This window comes from Lutzomyia longipalpis, chromosome 4 (genome assembly GCF_024334085.1).
Source record: "Lutzomyia longipalpis isolate SR_M1_2022 chromosome 4, ASM2433408v1".
Taxonomy (NCBI): domain Eukaryota; kingdom Metazoa; phylum Arthropoda; class Insecta; order Diptera; family Psychodidae; genus Lutzomyia; species Lutzomyia longipalpis.
In genome coordinates this window covers 3,104,953-3,127,235 of record NC_074710.1, presented here as the reverse complement: position 1 = coordinate 3,127,235, position 22,283 = coordinate 3,104,953, and the positions used below count along the sequence as shown (strand labels likewise).

The following is a 22,283-nucleotide window of genomic DNA, read 5'->3' as shown; positions in this document are numbered from 1 at the left end:
GCGCAGTGCAGAATTTTCCTGTCGAAGTGCAGCATCTCTGATCTCTTTGTTATTGTCTTGTCAATTATGTTCAATCTTCCATTAACTCACAAACGCTTTGCTCGCTGCTGTACACACGAGTAATTTGCAATGCAGTCAGTGTGGAAATTGTCGTGTCTTCTTCCACTTTTTGTACTATTTTTCACATCATGCTTATCCGGTAAGTACCACACAATGGCGTATATATACTGCGTTTTCCCAGAACAATGCACTTCCGGAACTTTTCTCCAATTTGCGTCTTTTCTTTTTTTTTTGAATCAATGCAGAGGTAAACATATCAAAGAATGAAGATTTAATTTACTACGACTACTCCGAGGAGGAAGGAAATCCCCGAAATTTCGACACAGTCGATCAGGAGATGAATGAAGCCATTGACCGGGATTTCCAGGAACATAATGCCATAGATAACATCATGTACATCTACGGGAGTGAACGTAAGACCGTATCCGGGAAGAATATCCTGAGTGTTGGCAGTACTATTGCTCTCCTGGCGCAAACTATGACCATCATACTCATCTATGTGCGAAATAGGTAAGGATGTTTGTATGCAAATAGGACCGATAAGACGCACAAGGACTGACCGACCTTCAAAAATCTCCCACTTCTTATACATGCATCAATGTCTTTGCTTCCAGTAAATAATTACTTAAGAGCGCCTTGAAACTTATTCCCATCTCTAATCCTGCATTCCTTGGGCTTAGAAAATGTATTAAAGTGTTGCAATATTGAAGTGCTTCGTCAAAGTTGTATAATCCATCAAGAACAATAATCACGATAATCACAATAAGAGTATAGAACAGATTTATTAAGTCTGCACTTGAACTTGAATAAATTCTTAGGAATTGTTGAGCTCGAGCATATCAAATTTCCATTGTGCAGATTACCAGGAACCTATCCAGGAAATTTTTCCGGAAAATCAATATTAAAGCAAATTTGAGGAATTCACAAAAATGCGCAATTTCCATTCAATTAAGGAGATTAAATCAATCTGAGTTTAAAATTATTCTGTCACGTTTCCTAAAATTTTTGAAAACTGATTGGCATGGATTCTGAGAATTCTTTGAGCTTTTTCCGGAATTACAAGAAATTTTATATGAAATTCAACATACATTTTTTCTGCAATTCACGAATTATCTGTTTTTCAGAAGAATTCATTTTATTTTAAACTCTATAGTAGAACATTTTGACAACGGTCATTCTGTGAATCACAGCTTAACAAAAGCTCATTTTCCTTAATCCTTCTTTTCTTTCTCCGCAGGAAACTTCCCCGTCGTAATGTCTTCTACCCGATTGTGATAAATTTCCTATGCGTGAGTTTTAGCGCAAATTTTGTCTTCATTGTTGGCGTTCAGGCATCCTCCGGGAGTGCCTTTAGTTGTGAAATAATCGCCCTCGTCATCCATTTCTTGCATCTAAGCGTAGCACTGTGGGGTCTCATCTACATCCAAACGATCTACGTGTTCATGGAAACGGACACGGGTCCAAATATGCGCCAAACATACCTCACAGCATATGGGCTTCCGATTTTCTACATCACCTTCTCCTACATCCTCACCGGAAATGGCTACGAGACACGTCACTTTTGCTGGCTCTCAGTTCATCGTGGCATGATTGTCAACTACCTAATCCCCATTTCTCTACTAATTGTAACCACAACAATCCTGGCAACTATAACACTACGCAACCTACGACGGAAGCAGCAGGAGGGATTTGTGGAGGATTTCGGTGGAGTTGTCATGGAGGGGTTGTCTCAATCAACGGCAGAATGCCGACGAGATCAGTATGATTCGAAATTTGAATTGGAATCCCTCTCTCTGGCTGATCTGTCCATACAGAGCTCTCTCGAGGTTGAGGACTACATCGGCTTCCGCAGTGCTGTGCGTGTTTCCCTCATTTTTGAACCTCTCTTCTCCATTTGCTGGTTCCTCGGTGTGGTGGCACTTGAAAATCGTGACACATGGACCATGCCAATTGTCTACGTGGTCACCTTCAACATCCTCAATTGGTCCCTACTCCTGGCACGCAACAAAATCTGCCCCATAATGAATGTTTCGCAACCCCTTGGGGACACCACCCTGGCCACAGAGACTGCTCGAAAGGTTGATGAACTGATTGAGAATGGCACGGTTAAGGGTGCAATGAATCATACACCCTGCACCGATACAATACCCCTTCTTGTGAGCAATCACACCAGGGATTGCCCCGAAGTGATTATATCGTCACCAAGTAAGACCGGAAAGACACAGAGCAGTGTACCGGAATAGGACATAGTACGTTGCCAAGAGCTATACCCAAAAGAAAAAAAATTAGACTCATTCCCCCAGATGGACTAAATAAATTGACTTCAATTATACATTTTAGCACCTTATATTGGAAATAAATTCCGTATACTCACATTGTGCTTCCTTGTTTATATTTTATGAAGATTCTTTTTAAGATTAAAAAATCTAATCCTTTGCATCCTTAATGGTATAAACACTTTAACGGCTATGGAGTCTTTGGATCAGCTATTATAGGCGATTATTGTTAATTTTTCCGGCTGAAAGGACCAAGTTTTAATTGATGTCCTTTACGCAACAGCGACCTTTTTTTGGCTTTAACGAAAACTATCAATTTACCCGCAGTTCTACGCTAAAGTTCTTTCTCAAAAGCTTTTTATACTTTGAAACGATTTACCTGAAGAGAATACTAAAATAAATTAAATTTTTGACACCTGGTAGCTCGTTAGGTAAGAAAAATTTATTTCATCAATGTTTCATGAAGCCAACGTTCACAAAGCTTAAAAATACGTTTTATGAGGAATATTTCTTCAGACTTGTCTACGACATTCCTTGGAGCACAAAAACATTCCTTACTGGGTAGTGACATATACCACAACCACATAAATATAACAAAATTAAAAGATTTTGCAAAGAAAAATGTCTTACTCTTACGTTGAATTGGGTAAGAATTTATTTATTATTTAAAGAATTAAGAAATTCTACAAACATTAAATCCTTTCAGATTTTGACAATCCCTCAAAGTACACAATACCCCTGAATAAGTATCGGAAGAGGACGCAGAAGAGCACGAAGGAGCAACACTACACCTATGTTTGCTTCCTGGAAAAGCATCCCAGACTCTGGGAACCTTCTCACAAGAAGTACGATCACATGTGGAATAAATTGACAGAGATTCTAAATACGAAAGGTCCACGGAAGACTGTGGATCAATGGCAGACAAATCTCCGGGATTGGCGGTATTCGGTTACATTTAAGTACAGGAAGTACAAGAAACTTGGAAAGCCAATTGCCGATATGGAAATGAAGTTGTTGCAAATTCTCGGAGTACTTGAAGATGAAAAGTACAAGAGAAGATTGTCATCGTTTGAGCACAGCTCTCAGAATGGGCAGGAGTTCACTTTAGAAGATGATGAGATGTCTGGAGATCCTCTCCTTGAGGAAGTAGGGAACGATGAGGACACAGAAGCAAATGAGGAGAGCGCCATGGATGCAACTGATAGTGCTGCTGATATATCTTCAGTGTGGTTTCCAGAGGTTAAGAAGGAAATCACTTTGGAGACTCCATCAGAGAGAGATATCCTCGAAGATGCACAACCAGCACAATCTGCTGATAGACTCCAACATGTGCGATGGACAGATAGGAGCATTAGAGATCTCCTGAACTTTGTAAAGATGACACTTGAGCAGTTTGAGCAACCAAATCCACGAACATACTACCGCAACTACCTGCAACGTGAACCACCAATTGAGCAGTTTATTGGTGACAATTGGCAAGCTGTTCAGTTGAAGATGAACTCCTTCCGACAGCAGTACATGCAGACACAGTCGTTGATCAAACAGAAATTCGGAATCACAGCAACATACAACAACTTATCGCAAGGATCGAGAGGTAGAAAAATTCAAATAATTAAAGATTTTCAACAAAGCTAACGATTTCTTTCAAATATTTCAGTACAAATCCTAACTAAATGTCCCTACTTTTTCGACTTGGACAAAATATTCGGCAAGAAGGATCAATCTGCGCAGGAAACCAGACAAGGAGACAGAGGGAAACTTCCGGGAGATGAATTTAAGCTCTCCCTGCCATCGCAGATAACCGTTCGCAATATCAAACCAAAACAGCACACAAGTCCATCTCCAGGACCATCTAGAACTCCTCCAAGCTCAGCTTCACAGCCAAATGCAACAAAAGATCTGCAGAGAACACTAGAACTGGAGCGACTTGACATTGAAATTCGACGTTTTGAACTAGAGAAGAAACGCTACGAGCAGGAGAAGGAAATGGAGCGTCAGAAATTCATCTTTGAATGCGAAATGAGGAAGGAAGAGATGAAATTGCGAAAGAAGGAATTAGAGAATAAACGACGTGAAGTTGAGAATATGATGCAGATTGAGAATCAACGCGTGGAGCAGGAAGAACGAATTGAACGGTACAGGATTCAGATGGAAACTGTTTGAAAGAAATAAAAACAAGAACTTTAAAAACCCACCGCCAGAGGGCGGACGTTTTATTATGTATTAGTTTGTGGAAGAAAAAGGTAAACAAGTTTGAGAAAATTTTCGTGAATTTTGTAGTGGAAAATCATGAAGAAGCAGGAGGATAATTTGGATTCTGATGAGAGTTTCGATGAGGCCATGAGGTGAGTAATCAGTTTTTGTTAAAGAATCATTAATCTACTGAGGATTTATTGCTTTTTTTAGTCCTGAAAGTTTTGACAATTCTTCCTCATGTGAATCGGGGGAAGATGCTGAACCACCCGCAAAAGTGGCGAAAGTTCAAATGGCAAAACCTCAATTGAGTGACATGAAGAAGTTTCTGAAGTACCTCAAGGATTATCCTTATGCATCTGAAGGATCTGAAAACAAGGAGGCCTCATACGAAGCATACTACACGAGATTTCTGGAAACTTATCCGGATATTAATGACACCTGGCAGGTTCTTCATCGTAGGGTTACAGGTATGCGGCATCAGTATGACCTTACAAAGAAGTGGCTACAGGAGAATGCGGCGGATTTTGATGAGAATGTAATTGAAAAAGGTAAGAAATATTTTTTTTTGCATTCAGGTAAAGTTCTACAGTTATGAGCAAAATTGTCCTTACTTTAAAAGAATAATCTCCTTAAGAAATATTTCTAAAATAAACCTACTGAAATTTCAAGATTTTAAGTAAATTTCAAGGATTTCTTGGTCGCTGAATAAATGGATGAAATGTTGGAATGATGTCCAGCCCAAGTAAATTAATCCCTTCGCACCTGCTTGAAACATAGAAACATTGAAACATGCGATCATTCTATCGCGATATTTATTCTGAAAATGCTCCCAAAGGATATTTCGAAGTCGAAACGTCTTCTTTAGCTCTTTTTACGTAGTCTTAGCGTATTTCCAACTTAAAAAATATATTTAATTAATTAAAATTCGATAAAATAAAATGTTATACATTTGAGTCAGCGCATGGACGCAAAAGGGTTAAAAATAAGAAGAACACGCTGACCTAAAATGAAACATTCCCTTTTTTTTAAATTACTAATGAAAATTGAAATTTCTGAAGAGTAGAATTGCGTTGAATTTATGAAAAGGAGATCAGAAAAAACATTTTCACAGAAAAAGATTTTCTAAATGAAATAATAGAATAGAAATCCCAATAAAAGGCTCAATGTTTTAATGTTATTTCCTTAATGTTTCATGCCTGATTTGTAAGGGTGGGTTAATAAATATAATTTATTCAACTTATTCAGTGAGAAATTAAGTTTTTTTTTGGCTTTTCTTGGTTCTGATCGTGTGACAAAAAAATTGTAAGTCGTTAAACAGTTAAGAGATAAAGGTGAAAACTCTCTTATCACTGATAACAATATCAGACACTTCAAATATAATACAGATTAAACAGACGAAAAGAATTATATCTCAAACTTCTCATTCGCTTCAATTTGTCTTTAGTGGTTTACATCAATTTTTGTGTTTTCTGTGCTTTTAATTCAACACGAAAATGTCCAAAAATATAAAACTTTATTCAAATGTTATGTCCCAGCCATCAAGATCTCTCCATATTCTCTTGAATATGGCAGAAATTCCATACGATCCAGTAACAATTGCCTTGAGAGAAGGTAAGTTGTAATGAAGTTGTAATAAAGGTAAGTTGTGTTACCCTAAATGAAATTGAGAATAAAGGATTTATGGAACTTTTCCAGGTGATCAATTCACAGAATCTTTCTCAGACGAGGTAAATAAACTCAGAACAATTCCTTGCATTAATGATGAAGGCTTCAAAGTGGCAGGAAGTGTTACAATTGTGAGATATTTAGCAGAGAAAACTGATGAAATTACGCAATGGTATCCGGTGGATGCTCAAAAGCGAGCACGCGTTGATGAATATCTGGAATGGCATCATCTGAATACGCGAACACCCCTCTCTGGATACTTTGTGGCAAGCTGGCTTATACCACGAAAGACAAGGAAGCCACCAAATGCAAAAAAGATGGAAAAACTTCGCAATGAAGTTAATAAATCTCTGGACTTGTTGGAAAATTTATGGCTCCGCAGTGGGGATTTCTTAATTGATAACCAATTGACCATTGCAGATATTTGGGCTGTATGCGAGATTGAGCAACTCTGTAAGATTTCTCAGATCTTTAATAACTATTTTATTAAATAATGATTTTTTTTGCATTCTTTAACGTTCTTTTTCAGCACTAACACCGTTGGATGTTATGAAAGAACGTCCCAAACTCAAAGCTTGGATGGAGAGAGTGAGAAATGCAACAAATCCCTTCTACGACAATGCTCACAAGACTTTATGGAGTTTTAGTCATAGAAATGAGCAAAAATCCCATTTGTAAAATTCATGAAGGTGCAATAAAATTATTTTGAACAGGTTTTCTTCTTTTTGTGTTAAAAACATTTCGTAATGCCCTCAGAAGACATTCTTCGATCAAAATGTATTTCTTGGCATCTTGTATGAAAATTGAGCGAATCAAAATAAAATGTTTCCCGTTTTGATCAGCTTATGACCTAATGGGCGTGAAAGGGTTAACCTCATAATACATATGTATTATGTAAAAAAAACAGCTTTTTTTTTTTAAAGCTTTGCAATTTCACGAAATTTTAAAATCTAAAGGAAATTTTGCTCTCAAATGAACATAAGAAGGAATTGGAAAGAAATATTCTAATAAAATTGCACATAGCTCATGATTGAAAGATAATAAATTAAAATTAATCACAAAATGTACCTACTTTGTAATTTCCAGAGGTTAAACTCCGATGTCCGTTTTTCTATGAATTGGATGAGGTATTCAGGGATAAAAACTTCCCAGGCCCGGAGATGGAAGAAGGAACGAACGTACCAAAGGCAGATGATTCAGTGCGAGAAAATAGGCCGAAGGTGACGCAATTTCCTACGCTATTTCCGACCCGGATGGATGATATAGATAGCAGGAGGTTGCAACTCGAAAGGCAGAAGCTTCACTTTGAGACTGTCGTACTAAAGCAAAATACATCTTTGGCACAAGAAAAATTCACATTTGAATGTGAAATGAAGAAGAAGGAACTTGAATTGAGGGATTTCCAGATTGAAACTGAGAGGATGCAAATAGAAAAATCAATGGAGGTACAAAAGATGCGCCTGAAAATGGAGGAAAAGCTCAAGATGTACCGCATTGAGATGGAAAAGAAGGTTCGCGGAAATGTGAAGGAAAATTAAATTTCCTTTTTTTTCATGTTTCGAAAGGAAGTTTTAAGTTTTAATTGAGTTTTATAATAAAAATAAATCATACATGAAGTTGATATGAGATTTTTCTTGTGGAGAAAACTAAAGAAATTGAGGAAATTAAATTATTTAGTATGGCTTCCCTTGCAGATGACAATCTTTTGCATGATTGGTGTTTCCCTTCCTTTCTTTCAAAATGTATCTCAGGGATGTTTTCCCTTTTCCCTACAATGCTTTGAAGATTACCTACATATTTTTCTTATCAATTAAAATAATTTCATTGCATAAAAATTACAAGGACTATGTAATTAGCGAAGGAATCGAAAATAGGATTGAAAAGAAACTTGAAAAGGTTTGAATGAATAAAACCTCATTCCCACAGTGATGGTCATAAAATTGCTTCAATGGAATATTCTGAGCAGAATTATTCAATTCATTTGAAATTATTTTTGTTTGCTTTGATTTGTTCACAAAAGCTGCAGAGGCGAATTTGTTTGATAAAACTTTTTAAGATGACTGTGAAATGCTAATTGCCTTTGTGTAAAATTTTATTATATAAAATAAACTAATTTAATATTATTGCAATGTGAAGCATTACACCACACGGTGAGTTTTTCATTGAAGTCAACTGAAAAACTTTCCCACGAAATGCTCTTCTATAACTTTCTCCAGCAATGAAAAGAGCTTTTAGGGATGGGGGTGAGAGAGAGAGTGAAAGCTGATTTAAAATGCTTTGCTTTCACTGGGAATCTAAACAAACTCACCGCACATTGAGTGAGAGTATTGCCATGGAAACAGGCAACGCTGTTTGTATTCCAATTGATCCGTGCAGTAGTGACCAAAAGAGGTTGGTTGGGATGTCGGTAGGAAGCCTCAAACCGTCAGTGGACGACACCTTCTATGAGTATCTCACCCTCAATCTTTCCAAAGTGCTAAGTATGTGTTTCACCCGGATTTCAGGGACTCACCTCACATGATAAATGCTTGTGCTGGCTTTTTTTTCCCCACACAGACGCCGTGCCTAGAATAACTAACGTAACGTGCGAGAAGCGCTATCCATGCGAAGCAGGTCAAATTGCAACATGGGAGCAGAGGCACAATGTCTACCTCCCGGACGACATGAAGCGCTTCTATCTGTCCACGGATGGATTCACCCTCCACTGGAGCTATCAGTATTCCCGTAAGATTTGAATTTTATTTTTAAATCGTAGCATTCTTAAACAAAATGGCGGGTAATTGAAACAAAATGGCGGGTAGTTTAAACAAAATGGCGGTAAGAGACTTTTTTGCTAATTATTCCCACCCAACAGCCAACGACACAAGACGCGTCGGGTACATCAACATCCCCCAGATATGTCATGTGACACTGCTGAGGGAGAAAATTGAGAGCCTCATGCAAGCCCAGAATGCATCGGGGGCAAATAAAGGGGACGCCCCAAATTTGTGTCTTCGCAGTAAAATTTTCGAACTGAGCAATATTTGTGACATTGCAAAAGTTTGCCTAATCTACGAGAGTCCCGATTTGAGTAATCCGAAGATTTTTCTCCTGGAAGTAGCCACACTTAAGTGGGCATTCCTTGCGGAAACTTTCACGGAGTACCTGAGGATGACTATAGCGCACCTCGGATTGCCCTACTGGGAGCTTTGCTTCTCCAACTGTGGCCTCCCATCGTGGACGGAGCAGCTGTTTCTGTTGCTGGCACCACATTTGCTGGAAAAGAATGAACCGAGAAGGAGTAGAATTTGGCAAAATGCCCCAGAACAGCCGCCATTTAATGTTCTTGATCCGGCAATTTTTCGCACTAAACCCAAATGTACGCGCCAAAATCCGAAGATGCGACAAAACTAAGATGGCGGATGAGATGTTTGCTTTCGGACCTTTCAGAAAGTTGAGAATTAAAAAAAAAGAAAATCTATCATAGCGCTGAAGTAATTTTTTGTTTATTTATTTAATTTTTAGAAAAAAAAGCAAATTAGTGAGAAAATTGAGGAAAATCTGCAGATGTTCATCAATTTTATAAGAATGATATTCTATTAAAGATGTTTTTATTTTGACTCATGTTAAATCGGTTAGTTCAAAAAGTTAGCACCAACCGCACCAACAAGTTTAATTACCTTCTCAATTCAAAGGTTTTTTCCACAAAAAAAAAACATTCAAATAACAAACTTAGAAATAGACAGAATATATAGCATGAAGAAATAATCCAAAACCTTTAGAAAAATCATCGAATAAAAATTGTTGTTAAATCTTAAACAATTTTTTCAGTGTTGTGGGTGGAGTATGCACCATCCCAGAATTTATTTACACTCAACATTTGAACTTGGTAAATATATATATAATGTAAATGAGTAAGAGGCTAATAGTATAGATAGTCTTGAGAATTCGTTTAAATTAAAACACTAAAAAGTTACTAATCAGCTTCATTACCATAAACTACATATTTGAGGCACCTAGCGCTAGGTGACTTCCCATACAGTTGATTCCTGCGATCGTCTGGGTTTCGTTGGGACATCAATATGAGCATCAGCACCACCATCACTTAGTCGACTTAGGCGTCTAGCCCAGCTTCCACGAATTCCTGAATTAATAAAGAAAATCTTTCAATATAAATACAAAGTATTATTTAAATTAAGAATTTCTTTTACCAAATCCCGTTCGGCTTGACATGCTGTTCTGATCTCTCAGTGCTTGGATGAGATCTTCGTACTCATTGTCACGGGCCTTCTTAAGTCCATGCTGATATTTGGCTTCCTTGGCCAGCATTTGCTCCCGCTGTGTTTGCGTTCGCACCTCACTTGGCACATCGGGTATGATAAATTGCATAATACCAGTCAAGACGAAGACAATGTGCTCAAAGACCACCACAAATGCCAATCGTGCCGCAAACACGTGCCAGTAGCGTGGGCTGAGCCCGTAGGGTTCAACAGGATCTTGCGGACCATTCCGGTAGCCGCGGTACTGGCACGTGTCTGGATCCGATTCAGCTGGTGTTGCACCCCATTCCTCCTTGTAGTCAGACGTATTGAAGGTGGATAGCGAGTGATCGATGTAGCCGACGAGATTGTGATTATCCGAATAGACAAACTTGTACACCATTCGTGGTATGAAGTCCGATGTGTAGGCAATTACAAAAGCCTGTCAGAATAAAGAGAAATATGCAGAATTATTTGAATTTTTCTTAGCGCCAAAGGTGAAAGAGAAAGTAGAGGACACTTTGCTGAGCGAGAAAAGCCTCGATAGTTGAGAGTTCAAGTAATAACTCTTGGGCTTGCATCATCATGATGGAAGGTTTGATTCCCTCTGATGCGTTTTCCCGTTGATTGGTTAATGAACTCAAGCGAGTGAAAATAACGGTCGTTATGATTTATGTGAGGGAAATTCTTCGGAAAAGCGGTCAAGAAGGGGAATCAGCCTGAAGATGAATATAAATTATTCAAAACATCGCTGATTGCATAAAAGTTGCGTTTTTCTTGCCCCTCCCTGACCGCTTTTCCGACGAATTTCCCTCACATCAAGCAGTTCTCATTGGTCAATTCTCGATTAAATTAATTTAATTACCTAGCTTTTGGACTTTGAGTGCAAAATTAATGTGAATAGATTTTTGTTACTTACATTAGATACAACAGCTGCGTACGTGATGATTTTAAGGATGCCATACCATGCCCCAATATCTTCAACTCTTTCCGCCAAAGGACGCCTGGCCTGGGTGACCATTTTGTAAGCATCAAGCCGAATTTCTGCAACATTGTTGAGAAGGGCAAAGAGTGGGGCTAAAGGAAAAGCAGCCACGAAGAGCGTTACAAAGCCATACTGAAGAACTGGAGAAGAAAGAGTTAGAAAAGAAAATGACCTATCTTAGTGAAACGTGGTGAGTACACAACAAAAAACATTTTGTTCAAATTGAGAAAAGCAAATAAAATTGAATTTTAGACAAATAATTCAATCACAACGACAGCAAGAGGCTATGAGAGTCAATAAAATAATCCTTCTGCTATTAAACGTTCAATTCTCTAGCTATAGATGTGGTGCATTCAGTTTATTGACTATAGAGTTATACTCTTGCGGTAGGAAATGTGTTTTACCACCCACAACAAAGGAGTGAGTAATCAATTGATTATATAGGATAGAAAATGTATTTTGTAAGTGAATTTGAGGTTTCCAATTCAATGTTATATTGAATGTGGTGATAAATTGTCCATTAATGGAGCATTTCTCATATAATTTGCATTCCTGTAACATGATGTTGATAATATTGTAATGTAGTACAACTCACTCATTTCCAGGTATTCATCAAAAAGAGCTAATCTCCCTGGATCTTGTAGATGGTAATCTTGTTCCCAAGACATATGAAGATGTGTCTCATCCTTGGTCATAGCTTTGTGTTGCCTCTGTCGCCACCAATTCCAGAATTTGCTGTTATTGTGTACAAAGGACGAGGGAAGATGAAAAATTTTATGCTCACAGGATCAATAAAATTCATTATAATGTATTGAGAATTTAAACATACGGAAATAGGTATTCCATGAAGTTATTCCAACATTGCTTTCCCACCATTATAATGGCTAATTGTATACAGAGCTCACTGAGGCAACCAGCGGGATCGCAAATGTCCCCCTTGAGACGGAGAAATTCACTTTTCCGCACAACATCGTCACCGGGGTAGTCAAAGAAGCGCCCCTTGAAGAAGGCAATGTAAATGAGGGAACTGTAGAAGTTCATGAATTCAAAGAAGAATATTTTAAAGGTGTACGAATCCTCGTACTCGGTGGTTGTTCTCGGATTCTCCAAGTTTGTCAGGTAAATTGCTAGTTTATGGTAAATCTGAAAAAAGGAAAATGCCACTTAACATTGTTTTAAGTCTCTCTTTCTCCACTCAAAGCTATTTGTATTATATGGAAACCCTTTCCTTGCATTATATATATGTATAATCCACCCTTCCCCACGTTGTGCACTATATAATTTAATAAACCCCCGCACACAACTTATTTTCATCCCGTCAATATCTATTCTCGGATCCGTAATAAATCAATTTTTTTTCACCCCAACCGCAGTCTCTTTTTTTATGAATGAGCCATTCCAAACGTACCCGCGTGAGTATCATGATGATGACCAAATTGATGAGGGCAGCCGTCATGGTGGTGAAAATTTTTGCGTGGGTACGGAGGAAACTACCACCCCCGCTGTATATCACCGTCACCAGAGATATTCGATAGATTATCGTACCCAGGACGGCACACAGTACAACTGAAACCATAAAAAGGACCGCACTTCCGGTGATGATGAAACGCACGGCACGCGTTGATGTTGGCATATAGGGTTCCTTTTCTCGCGTTACGGGATTCGTGCGGAATGTCTTTACGGATGTCTCAAATTCCGGACGATTCTCTTCGTCGCTCTCTGTATCCTGTAAATCCCATTCCCAAATTATAACTGACTGCTTGCGCTTCCACAATTCCAGGAAAGTCGTTGCTGCAGAGAAAATTAAAAAGAAATTTTTGGTGAAAAAGAAAAAACCTCCGCGGAAAATGTACGACAAGTCGCCAAAAGTTTTGAAACATTTTTTAAATATACCAACTAATAAAAGGATAAAAACTGCAAATGGCGTCGCAATGATTGAATTTTTTAGCAATCTTTTTTTAGCAATTTTCTTTGTGATCCAAGTGAATATTGGGGAATTTCTCTCGCGATTTTTCTATTTTTTCTTATTCTCTACAAGATGAAATGGGTCAAAAATGATCTACGATAGAGGAACATTTTACATGACCCATGCATGAACTCCTTTGTTCTGAAATATCAACTTTTTCAATGAATTCTTGGTCGCTGCATAGGACTAAATGACTGCATTTTACACATTTGGATTTTAAAGGAAATTTTGAGCTGAGAAATCCATGAGTGGTCATTCTCTAAGGATCCCTACCGACGAAAAAAAAATTTTTATAAAAGAATTAAATTTAAAAATTTGTCTTTTTCTAACGGATGTTTAATATGATTTACATTAGGTTTTAACAAGGTTTTTGTTCATTGGCACGCGGATATGGAACCAGGTCAACCCGTGGTATGGAAGAAGATTTTCAATTGTCCTTGAAATACAATACAAACCCCTCTAATTTGTGTCATAACTTATTTCTTATTGAAACATAAAACTTTCGAACACCTCTTCTCAACCAACATCATGTTACTAAATTATGCAACATCATGTGATGGTTAAAAAAAATTTATTGCAAGGGAGGTGTTAATTTTTGTCGGTAATTGCTTTAAAAAATTATTTATTCAAGGTGATTGGAGAAAAATCAATAAATGTAAAAGAGACTTTTGTTCAAATTGATTGAAATTAGGCGAACAATTCATCGTGGATGAATCTACAATTCATTCACAAAGTCCCAGCTAATCATTAAATGCTTTTACCTTGAATTTCCATTTACTTAGCTATAGTTTAGAAATTATTTTCTCTATCGATGAGAGGATTATTGTCGTAATTGGAAAAAAAATGATTTTATGGAATGGAACTGAAATATGGGGGGTATTTGTGCTTTAAAAAATTGAAATAGGAAAAAAAAGAAAAACTCACCCCAGAAAGACATGAAAATGGCAAAGAACACGGTGGCAGGGTTATCAAAGAGGTAAGTCATGCGAGCAAAGAGGCATGATTCCGAGAGGTGCTGATAGCTGCAGGCTTTGTCACATAGTGGGCAGAGCGTGATATTCCCGGCGCCGCTACTATCACAGATTTCCTTGCTTGGTGTGTTGTACTCGGACTCCATTGAGGCGAGCCCATAGAGAAAGCAGAGGAATCCCACGACGGCCGGATAGACAAGCATCTCCGTGTAGAAGCCCAACCAGCAGAAGTAGAGGGCGATTTTGTCACCAAAATATTTTCGCACCAAGCACAGAGGTTGTCGTTTGTACCATTTGCTGGGACGAGCCCATTCGAGGTAGAGTAATCGACGATCGAAAATTACCCCACTTGAGTGTGGGGTGTCGTAGCGCCCCTCATGCAGGGGGAAGCACGCCAAGTATGTTCCGTCATTCAGGAGTCGTCGAATGCCCACCTTCGAAAAATATTTTAAAGAAAAATTCTTCACTTTTTTTTTTTGACTCAATTGACTCAACCGACTCAACCCTTTCATGACTGAATTGATTTTTTTCCTTAAATATTTGAGAGAAAATACAGCTTATAAATTAATTATTTAGCAATATATTTAAATTGCATGTAAAATAAATTCAAATACTGCAAAAAGTGGGTTTTATGGAGCATTCTTGAATAAGTAAATAGCTACCCTTATAGCCACTAACTACCTTTATAGTCACCCCCATTGATTGAATAATTAACTCTTTCAATTTTCTCTCTATAGACTAAACTATTACATAGGTGAAGCATTCAGCCAAATATTTTTTCTTTTTTTCATTTTAAACTTTGATAAATAAAGGTTGATTTGTGAAATAATTCTTAAAAAAAATTGGTTTGATTGAGAGACTAAAAAATTGGTTTGATTGAAAGAAAAAACCTTCCGCGTGTTTTATCCCGAAAGCCCCCTACTACTGGCTTCAGGCAAAGTCTCCTATGTAAAGATTTTACGCAACAACGTCCACAATATGTACTTCTTCTTATATAGAATTTGGTGAATGGAATTAATCTTAAATGAGCTAATCATTCAATTCTAAAGCTAAGAACACGAAACTATACAATAGAAGAAATTATTAAATAAATAAAGTAAAAGACTTAACGACAAAAAAGAAATAGCCCAAATGTGCTAAAGAATTCTGACACAACGTGAGGGGTGAACAGTACAATAATAGAAGGTCTTTTTAATATTTTATATAGAGAAAGGACGAATGGGATCATTTCACGATATTCTACCTTTGTCGCCGGTATATTTACCTTTTCCGTGTCATCATAACGTGTTCGCATGAGAATCTGCATAACAATGGAACTTCGTTGTGCACTTGTATACGTTGTGCATCGATCCTTGACAATGAATCTGAAAGATGGATTTGTTTTATCTTGAAGATTCTTTAGGATTTTTCTTCTTTTATAATGTCTCTTCCTTACTGTTCTTCGGGATTCCCACCGGCTGTGGCATCGTAGAAGGAGGGCTCTTTCTCAATCAAATTATAATCATACTCAAGAAGTTCACGAAATTTTTGTAAATACTTCCGCCACCAATTGGGCTTTTTGCTATCCACCCTATCCTCATCCCATGCCTTTACACTGATTGTTATGAAACGCTTAACGGGTAGTTTGAGGTTCATTACCTCGGCATAGCGTGACTCTGTGCGCCATGGGATGTGAATTTTGAGAAAATATGTCTTTTCATCGAAGGCCTGACTTTTATCCTCCATCTCCAAGTCAAGGCCCTCCTTTATGAGATTCTCCTGGAAGACGCGTCTCTGTTCTCGTCGGCGCGCTTCAATTTCCGTCATTACACCCTCATTCTCCTCCTCATAGCAAATGACCATGTCAATTTTTCTTCGTCCATCGCGGAACATCAGAGATTCGGGATCGAGACCCTTTTTTGGTACATGGAGAAGGGAAATTGAGAGTTTTCTTTTTGCAAAACCGTTAAATTCAAAAGTGACACGAATGTCAATGAGGAAGTTCTGTCAACTTTTTTGACAGAAGCTCAAAAGAACGTTATTTTCAAATGAATTTATGCTCACCTCTTTATTTTGCTTACTGGATCTCCTTGTTTCTGTCTCTTCACTTGCCTTTCGATATTTTTCAGACATACTCGTACTTCCATTGACATGATTCTCAATGGATGATTCGGTCATTGAATGAAGTTGAATGTGTCCAAGAGATTTTCTTCTCTGCTCAGTCGCAACTTCATTAACAATTACACTTGTTCTCTGACTATAGTCAGAACCCATGCCATCCGCGGGTTCCATTGGTGTTCCCGGGATATTCTCGATGTTAACTTTAGGTCCGAAAGCGTCACTGAAATCAGCACTGTTTTAAAACAACAACGCCTCCATGTAGTTAAAGCACATTTAAATGCTTCGCCGCCCACACACTCCACAAAAAATGGATCTTTCTTTACAGCTTTGATAATTTCTCAAAATTTTAATTTAAAAGGTGAACCGAACGTGCTTTGCCATCAATTTCCTACATGCAACTGGATATGCAAGTGTGAAGGGTATATGGTAAAAATGATGAGGTACATGGGGTACATAGCAATTTGTCATCTAACTCTCAATACATAGAATGAGAAAACTACAGGTGCATTTTCCCATTAGCTATATTTAAGCCCATCCGCGACTTTTCCAGTGTGTCTCGTGAATTATTTAGTAAAGTACGTTGAAAATGTGTGCTAAAGTCACTTAATGTAATAAGGGCTATCACATGCTTTCATATTACATATGTATACAATATGAATACACCTACATAAAAATTTATTATTATAATAGAGAATATTGAAGATATTTGCAAGAATATAAGTTTAAATTTTTAAGTGTTTAATTTTAAATAATAAAATACATTTGAAAATATTTTATTTAGCAGCGATGTAGTGACAATTTTATAATTATTTATACATCTTTTGCGCGCTAGATTAATAGATTAAATTACATAATTTTTATGGAAAGGATGGAAAGATTGTATAATAACATGACTGACGATTCGATTTCCTGTGGAACACCAACTAATTATTCCTCAGGTCCTGCAAGGGATTCAATCAGTAAAAGTTTATCAAAGCAATGTTTTCCCCTTCTATTTTCTTACTCTTTAGAAAGTGAATGCTTTAAAATAAAGCGACACATCATGCTCCCAGATGCTGCATAATTCATATGTTTATCATCCCACACCCCAAACTATTTTTATCACGACTAATTAACTTGAATAAAATTTAAGATCCATAAATTCCCTATTGGAAAATATTAATATCAGGATGAAAAAAAAAAACGTGGAAAGAATATGAATTTTTAAAGCACATAATCACCGTCATTGTGTGTTATAAATTCAAACGAAAGAGAACATTTAGTCTTGACTGTTCGTCACCGAGTGATCCAATTTAAATGTGTGCCTTCCCCGCACGACGACACCTTTTCAATGCTACCACGCACGCAGGAAAAGCTGTGCTTTTCCCACGGTGATATAAGTTGAAAAAAAAAGAGGAAAAACTGTGCCATTGTGTGTCTACTGGTCATATATTTCTTGCATTACGATGTATTACAAATTAGTTGGAGTCACAATGCTTGATTGCCGATGGGGTACGTATAAGTTTTTAATTTTTTTTTGTGAAAAATTTTTTTTTTATTACTAAAAACTCTTTGATATTGTTTTTTTTTAAATGGTTACTGAACGCGAAAAAAATTAAAAGATATTAATTTTGTTTAAAAGATGAACATTTTTAGAGACTTTGTTATTTAAAGGAAAATGTAAATCGAACATAAAAAGGTTCAATTGTATAGCTTTATGAGCTTTATTCATTTTTCTTCTGCAAATTCCACAAAGAGTGTGTGAATTTTTGTAAAATTTACATTTTTTTTTCGATTTTGCTTGCATTGGATTTTACGGAGAACCATATTTTTTGAGAATACGTAAAATTGCAACACTTTTAAATTCATTTTTACGGTGCACAACTTACAGGGTAATTAATTTATAATAGCAAATAAAAAGTAAAAAAAAATTCCGATGGAATTGGAAAATTATTCGCAGATATGAAGATGAAATGAATCTAACGATACCTAATATTATAGTTGAAAATACGATTTTCTAAATCATCCTGGATCGCGAAAACAAAGTGATTTTTCACGCCACTTTTTTCATAACGCATTTTCACGTATTTTCCATTAGTCAAAATTTTAATCTTATTTTCCGAGGTTCTATTTAATCTTTATTTCAAAATTTAATAATTTTTAATGCACATTTTTAGTGAATTTTCGGGAAAAGGGTCTACTACCGAGTCGAGTTTAAAGCTGCAACGTTTAAAGTTTACACATTTCTTGAGTAAAATTAACGTGGACGCAAATTTGTCTTATTAGAAGGTAAAAATGTTTATTTTGGACACAAATAGTTGTTGGGACTTAAAAATATCTTATTTTGACGAAACTTTTGCCTAATATGTCTAAAGTGGACGCAACTTTTACTTAATCCAGACGATGCAATTACCCGATAATTCAATTTGAAAATGTTTCACCTGAGAATGATTCTTTGAGAGCATCTACAGAGTAAAGATTAAAAAGAACGGACGGTGAGGAATCCACTGTTACCTATTTCTTTAGAAATAGGAAACTTTTTCACTAATCTTTTAAATTGATTAGATACTGCGAAAAAATAACGTTCCCACGTCCTGGAACAAATGTCCTAAAACTTATGCACACACCTAAAATATTGATGATAAAATAATGAAAGCCGTGACGTGAGGACTATCACTGTGGCACAATAACACTTTTTACATTAATCGCATTAAATTGAAAGCATTGTGGCTGATGAAGTGGCTTTAGTGGCACAGCAGTGGCGGTTTTGTGGCTTTAACACTGCAGAGTGCAAGATTAGGCAGCTAATCCATACCTCTTCTCAATTGGCATATCAATGTTCAATTGATTGAGCATATTTCGATGCTGATTGTTGCTCAACGGCCAATCTTCAGCCGGAGTTTTGGCCAATGGAGACTCAATGATATCATCTAACTCACGGTATCCGTGCTCTTCATGCCACGACCTCTTGAGCGATTTACTGCCGTCCTGCTTTGGGATACTCTCGTGGAAAGGCATTTGCCGGATATTTTCGGAGCTATGCCGCAAAAAGGGAAATGGATCACATTGTGATGGATTGTCAGTGTACCCAGGAACTGTGAGTACTGCACCCTGGCTGTAGCGTCGTTGCTGCAATTTACCCTCCGTGGGTGTTTCAACGAAATTTGGAATTTCAATACGTAAACCCTTTACACGTTCACACTTCACATCATCGTCCGCATCGTCATCCTGATCCTTTTTTGCCTTCTCACTCCCCTCATCCGACATTAAAAATACACAGGAAACACCAGGATAAAAAAGGCACCCCCGGAGGGTGGTTGTGGTTTATGGCACAAAATCACAGAGAACTTTTAAGCTCTTTTCACCTTTTATGGTGCACAAACACTTGTTGTGATTCACTGGTGAACAAATTAACAAACTAAATTTAATTTTATTGTGTGGCTAATGTGGCCACAATTTAATTTCAATAATATCCCTGCAAACCTTTGAGCACTTTTCTGTTAAAACGCACTCCATTCACCGCAACACCATTTACCCAACTAAAGCGGAAAAATTCCCTCAAAGCTCAATTTATGATTCAACATACCCCACACAGTATTGCTTTATATTGATTTTATCGAAAAATGTACTTCCACACATATGCGTTGTCATAGAAAAACATAAGGATCATTCGGTAAGTTCATAAAGGATGCACTGCACAATGTCACATACAACCACCAGGTAGTTGCGCACACATGTAAGATAATTCAAAAGGAGATACTACATACCTTTAAAAAAGTTTGTCAAGTGCGCCTCAATAATAAATTTATATACCTATGTACCTCTATGATTTTTCAAAGGTTGGATGATTTTTTATTGTGCTCAAAATAAAACTTCTTCAACATTGAGGAAAGTTAAAAGGAAAAGTTGATGACTTATAAGGAGAAATGAGGGCTGAATTAGTGTACCCTTTTGAAAGGACATTTATAGGCATAAAGAGAATAGAATATGCTATAAATTAAAGACATACATGTCATGTAAAATATTTCAATTGAATTAATAGAGGGATGGTACAATAATTGTAGTAATTCGAGAATTTTTCCAATATAATAGGAGTCAATTTTTAATTGTGAAAATTTTTACAGTATTTCCATTTCAACCATTTCATGGTTGAATGTAAATTAATATTTAGCATTTTTCACAGCTTTCAAATTTTTTAATAAAATTTTAATAGTGGAGATAATATTCCAAGAACCCAGATAATTTTTGGATTTAATTTAAATTTTATTGCATTGTACATAGTAGGATAGTCAGGGAGGATGGGTAAATATCCTAAACGTACACGTTCTTTTTTTAGAAAAAAAAAGCTCATGAAAAAAGTAAAAAGAAAATTTGTAAATCGCGAAACATTAAAAAAAACTTTTAGAATTAACTACAACTACATTAGAAAATGGGCGTCAAAGTTTAAAAAAAATCTTAACAAAAAGTGCGTCAAGTATTAGAATTATGTAGGAGAACCTGGCACAATTTGGACCTCTTACGGCCTTTTTCAATCCGCTATTACTTAGATCTGATAAAACTTTAGATGTAGAAAGTTATGGAGGTTAAAAGAACATTAAATGAACTTTAAAATGGTTAAAATGGTACCAATTTTAAGGATATTGCATTTCTTTTTAAACCACTGTTTCTCTCTCTGCGGGCAAAAATACTAAATAAAATACAACAGCATTCTTTTTTTCCACCTTTAACGTCTTTTAATTAAGAAAAAATATATTGTAAAAAAAACACATAGAAAAACTTTTTAGCTACACCCCTAATATACATATGTCGTGAAAGTAGAGACGTAGCCAAGAAAGGTGTGAGGGTGTCAAATTATTCCAAAAATTCCGCAAGATCCTGATTTATTTTTAGAAATTGAAGATTTAATTTCCAAACTAAAACTAACAAAATTAATAAAAAAAAAAAGAATTGTATGGATAGTGCACAGAAATGACCACAACCATTCATTATTTTCTCAATTTATTTCAAAATGCAACGTTTCAATGGTGCTGGGTGTCCTCTTTTCTTCTTTGGGCAATGAAATGGCGGGAAATTGCCCGAAAAAGAGGGAAACTAGTACCCCCAATCATTGCATAAATACATCAAAAAGAGAACTTTAAAACGTGAAAAAATCTTCCAACATTCAAAAAAGAATTCTAACCCTTACAAGAGATGTCAAATGTTAGAAAAGAAATGTCAAACAAACAAACCAATTGACAGGCGAGCTAGTAATTTGAATGCAACCGTCATCAAAAGAAAAATTACATACTCAAATAAATTCACATAACACTTATCTCACCTACATAACGACATCCTTCTTTGTCACTTCTAAGATCTAACTTCTTCCAATGTCTCCATACGCTGCTCCTATCCTTTTGGCTCTATCAGTCACTGTGTGTATTAACAAAGAAATTCATAGTGCTTTCGGTAATTGCCTCATTAATGCTCATTTTGTCTCCCTGACTCTTGAACTTTATGTGGGACAAATGCATGCCGTGCTCTATGGGCACATATTAACTTCTTAGGCTAAGAGGGAGTTGACGTCTATACATATGTATGTGGCTTGATATATGGTGAGCCCACCACAGAGAAACTTTTCACTTTAGTAAGCAACAATAATCACTCAATAATTGATTAGGCAAACCAAAAATTACTTTTCAAGATTTCATTCTTTCATTTCTGTTCATATTTTTTTCGTGCCTTTTTTTTTAGCTGTGATTCTTTCGAAGAAAAGAATAGCACAGCTTCTGTGTACCACCTTAAATGCAATGTTGTCCGATCGGGCTCAAACTTGGTATGAGCACGAATTAGGGTCCCCTCATTTGAAAA

The 22,283-nt window shown here is 36.7% G+C and overlaps 7 protein-coding genes across 7 annotated transcripts in view; 6 read left to right on the top strand and 1 right to left on the bottom strand.

Moving 5' to 3' along the window:
- The window catches only part of LOC129795447 (mediator of RNA polymerase II transcription subunit 1), a 1,235,552-nt gene that overhangs the window by 248,646 nt on the left and 964,623 nt on the right, over positions 1 to 22,283 (top strand). The gene's annotated exons all lie outside the window — the stretch shown is intronic.
- LOC129795593 (dipeptidase 1-like) overlaps positions 1 to 22,283 on the top strand; it is a 173,681-nt gene that overhangs the window by 11,194 nt on the left and 140,204 nt on the right. The window lies entirely within an intron of this gene.
- Positions 3 to 2,435, top strand: LOC129795584 (uncharacterized). The gene is made up of 3 exons (XM_055837011.1): positions 3 to 199; positions 306 to 570; positions 1,298 to 2,435. The coding sequence occupies exons 1-3, from the start codon at positions 130 to 132 to the stop codon at positions 2,301 to 2,303; spliced, it is 1,341 nt and encodes a 446-aa protein (XP_055692986.1). The 5' UTR covers positions 3 to 129; the 3' UTR covers positions 2,304 to 2,435.
- LOC129794432 (uncharacterized) lies at positions 2,878 to 7,818 on the top strand. The gene is made up of 6 exons (XM_055835184.1): positions 2,878 to 2,982; positions 3,043 to 3,930; positions 3,994 to 4,493; positions 4,617 to 4,681; positions 4,743 to 5,080; positions 7,284 to 7,818. Exons 1-6 carry the CDS (start codon positions 2,958 to 2,960, stop codon positions 7,733 to 7,735), a joined length of 2,268 nt encoding a protein of 755 aa, XP_055691159.1. The 5' UTR covers positions 2,878 to 2,957; the 3' UTR covers positions 7,736 to 7,818.
- LOC129795695 (glutathione S-transferase theta-3-like) lies at positions 5,955 to 6,912 on the top strand. Its single transcript, XM_055837164.1, has 3 exons — positions 5,955 to 6,143; positions 6,228 to 6,650; positions 6,727 to 6,912. The coding sequence occupies exons 1-3, from the start codon at positions 6,026 to 6,028 to the stop codon at positions 6,873 to 6,875; spliced, it is 690 nt and encodes a 229-aa protein (XP_055693139.1). The 5' UTR covers positions 5,955 to 6,025; the 3' UTR covers positions 6,876 to 6,912.
- LOC129795680 (tubulin polyglutamylase complex subunit 2) lies at positions 8,565 to 10,352 on the top strand. The gene is made up of 3 exons (XM_055837147.1): positions 8,565 to 8,677; positions 8,754 to 8,921; positions 9,052 to 10,352. Exons 1-3 carry the CDS (start codon positions 8,599 to 8,601, stop codon positions 9,588 to 9,590), a joined length of 786 nt encoding a protein of 261 aa, XP_055693122.1. The 5' UTR covers positions 8,565 to 8,598; the 3' UTR covers positions 9,591 to 10,352.
- Positions 9,774 to 19,977, bottom strand: LOC129795461 (anoctamin-4). The gene is made up of 11 exons (XM_055836751.1): positions 19,252 to 19,977; positions 16,401 to 16,677; positions 15,793 to 16,250; positions 15,622 to 15,721; positions 14,311 to 14,791; positions 12,829 to 13,211; positions 12,250 to 12,563; positions 12,016 to 12,155; positions 11,355 to 11,560; positions 10,388 to 10,877; positions 9,774 to 10,320 (listed from the first exon to the last, which is right to left on the bottom strand). Exons 1-11 carry the CDS (start codon positions 19,701 to 19,703, stop codon positions 10,199 to 10,201), a joined length of 3,423 nt encoding a protein of 1,140 aa, XP_055692726.1. The 5' UTR covers positions 19,704 to 19,977; the 3' UTR covers positions 9,774 to 10,198.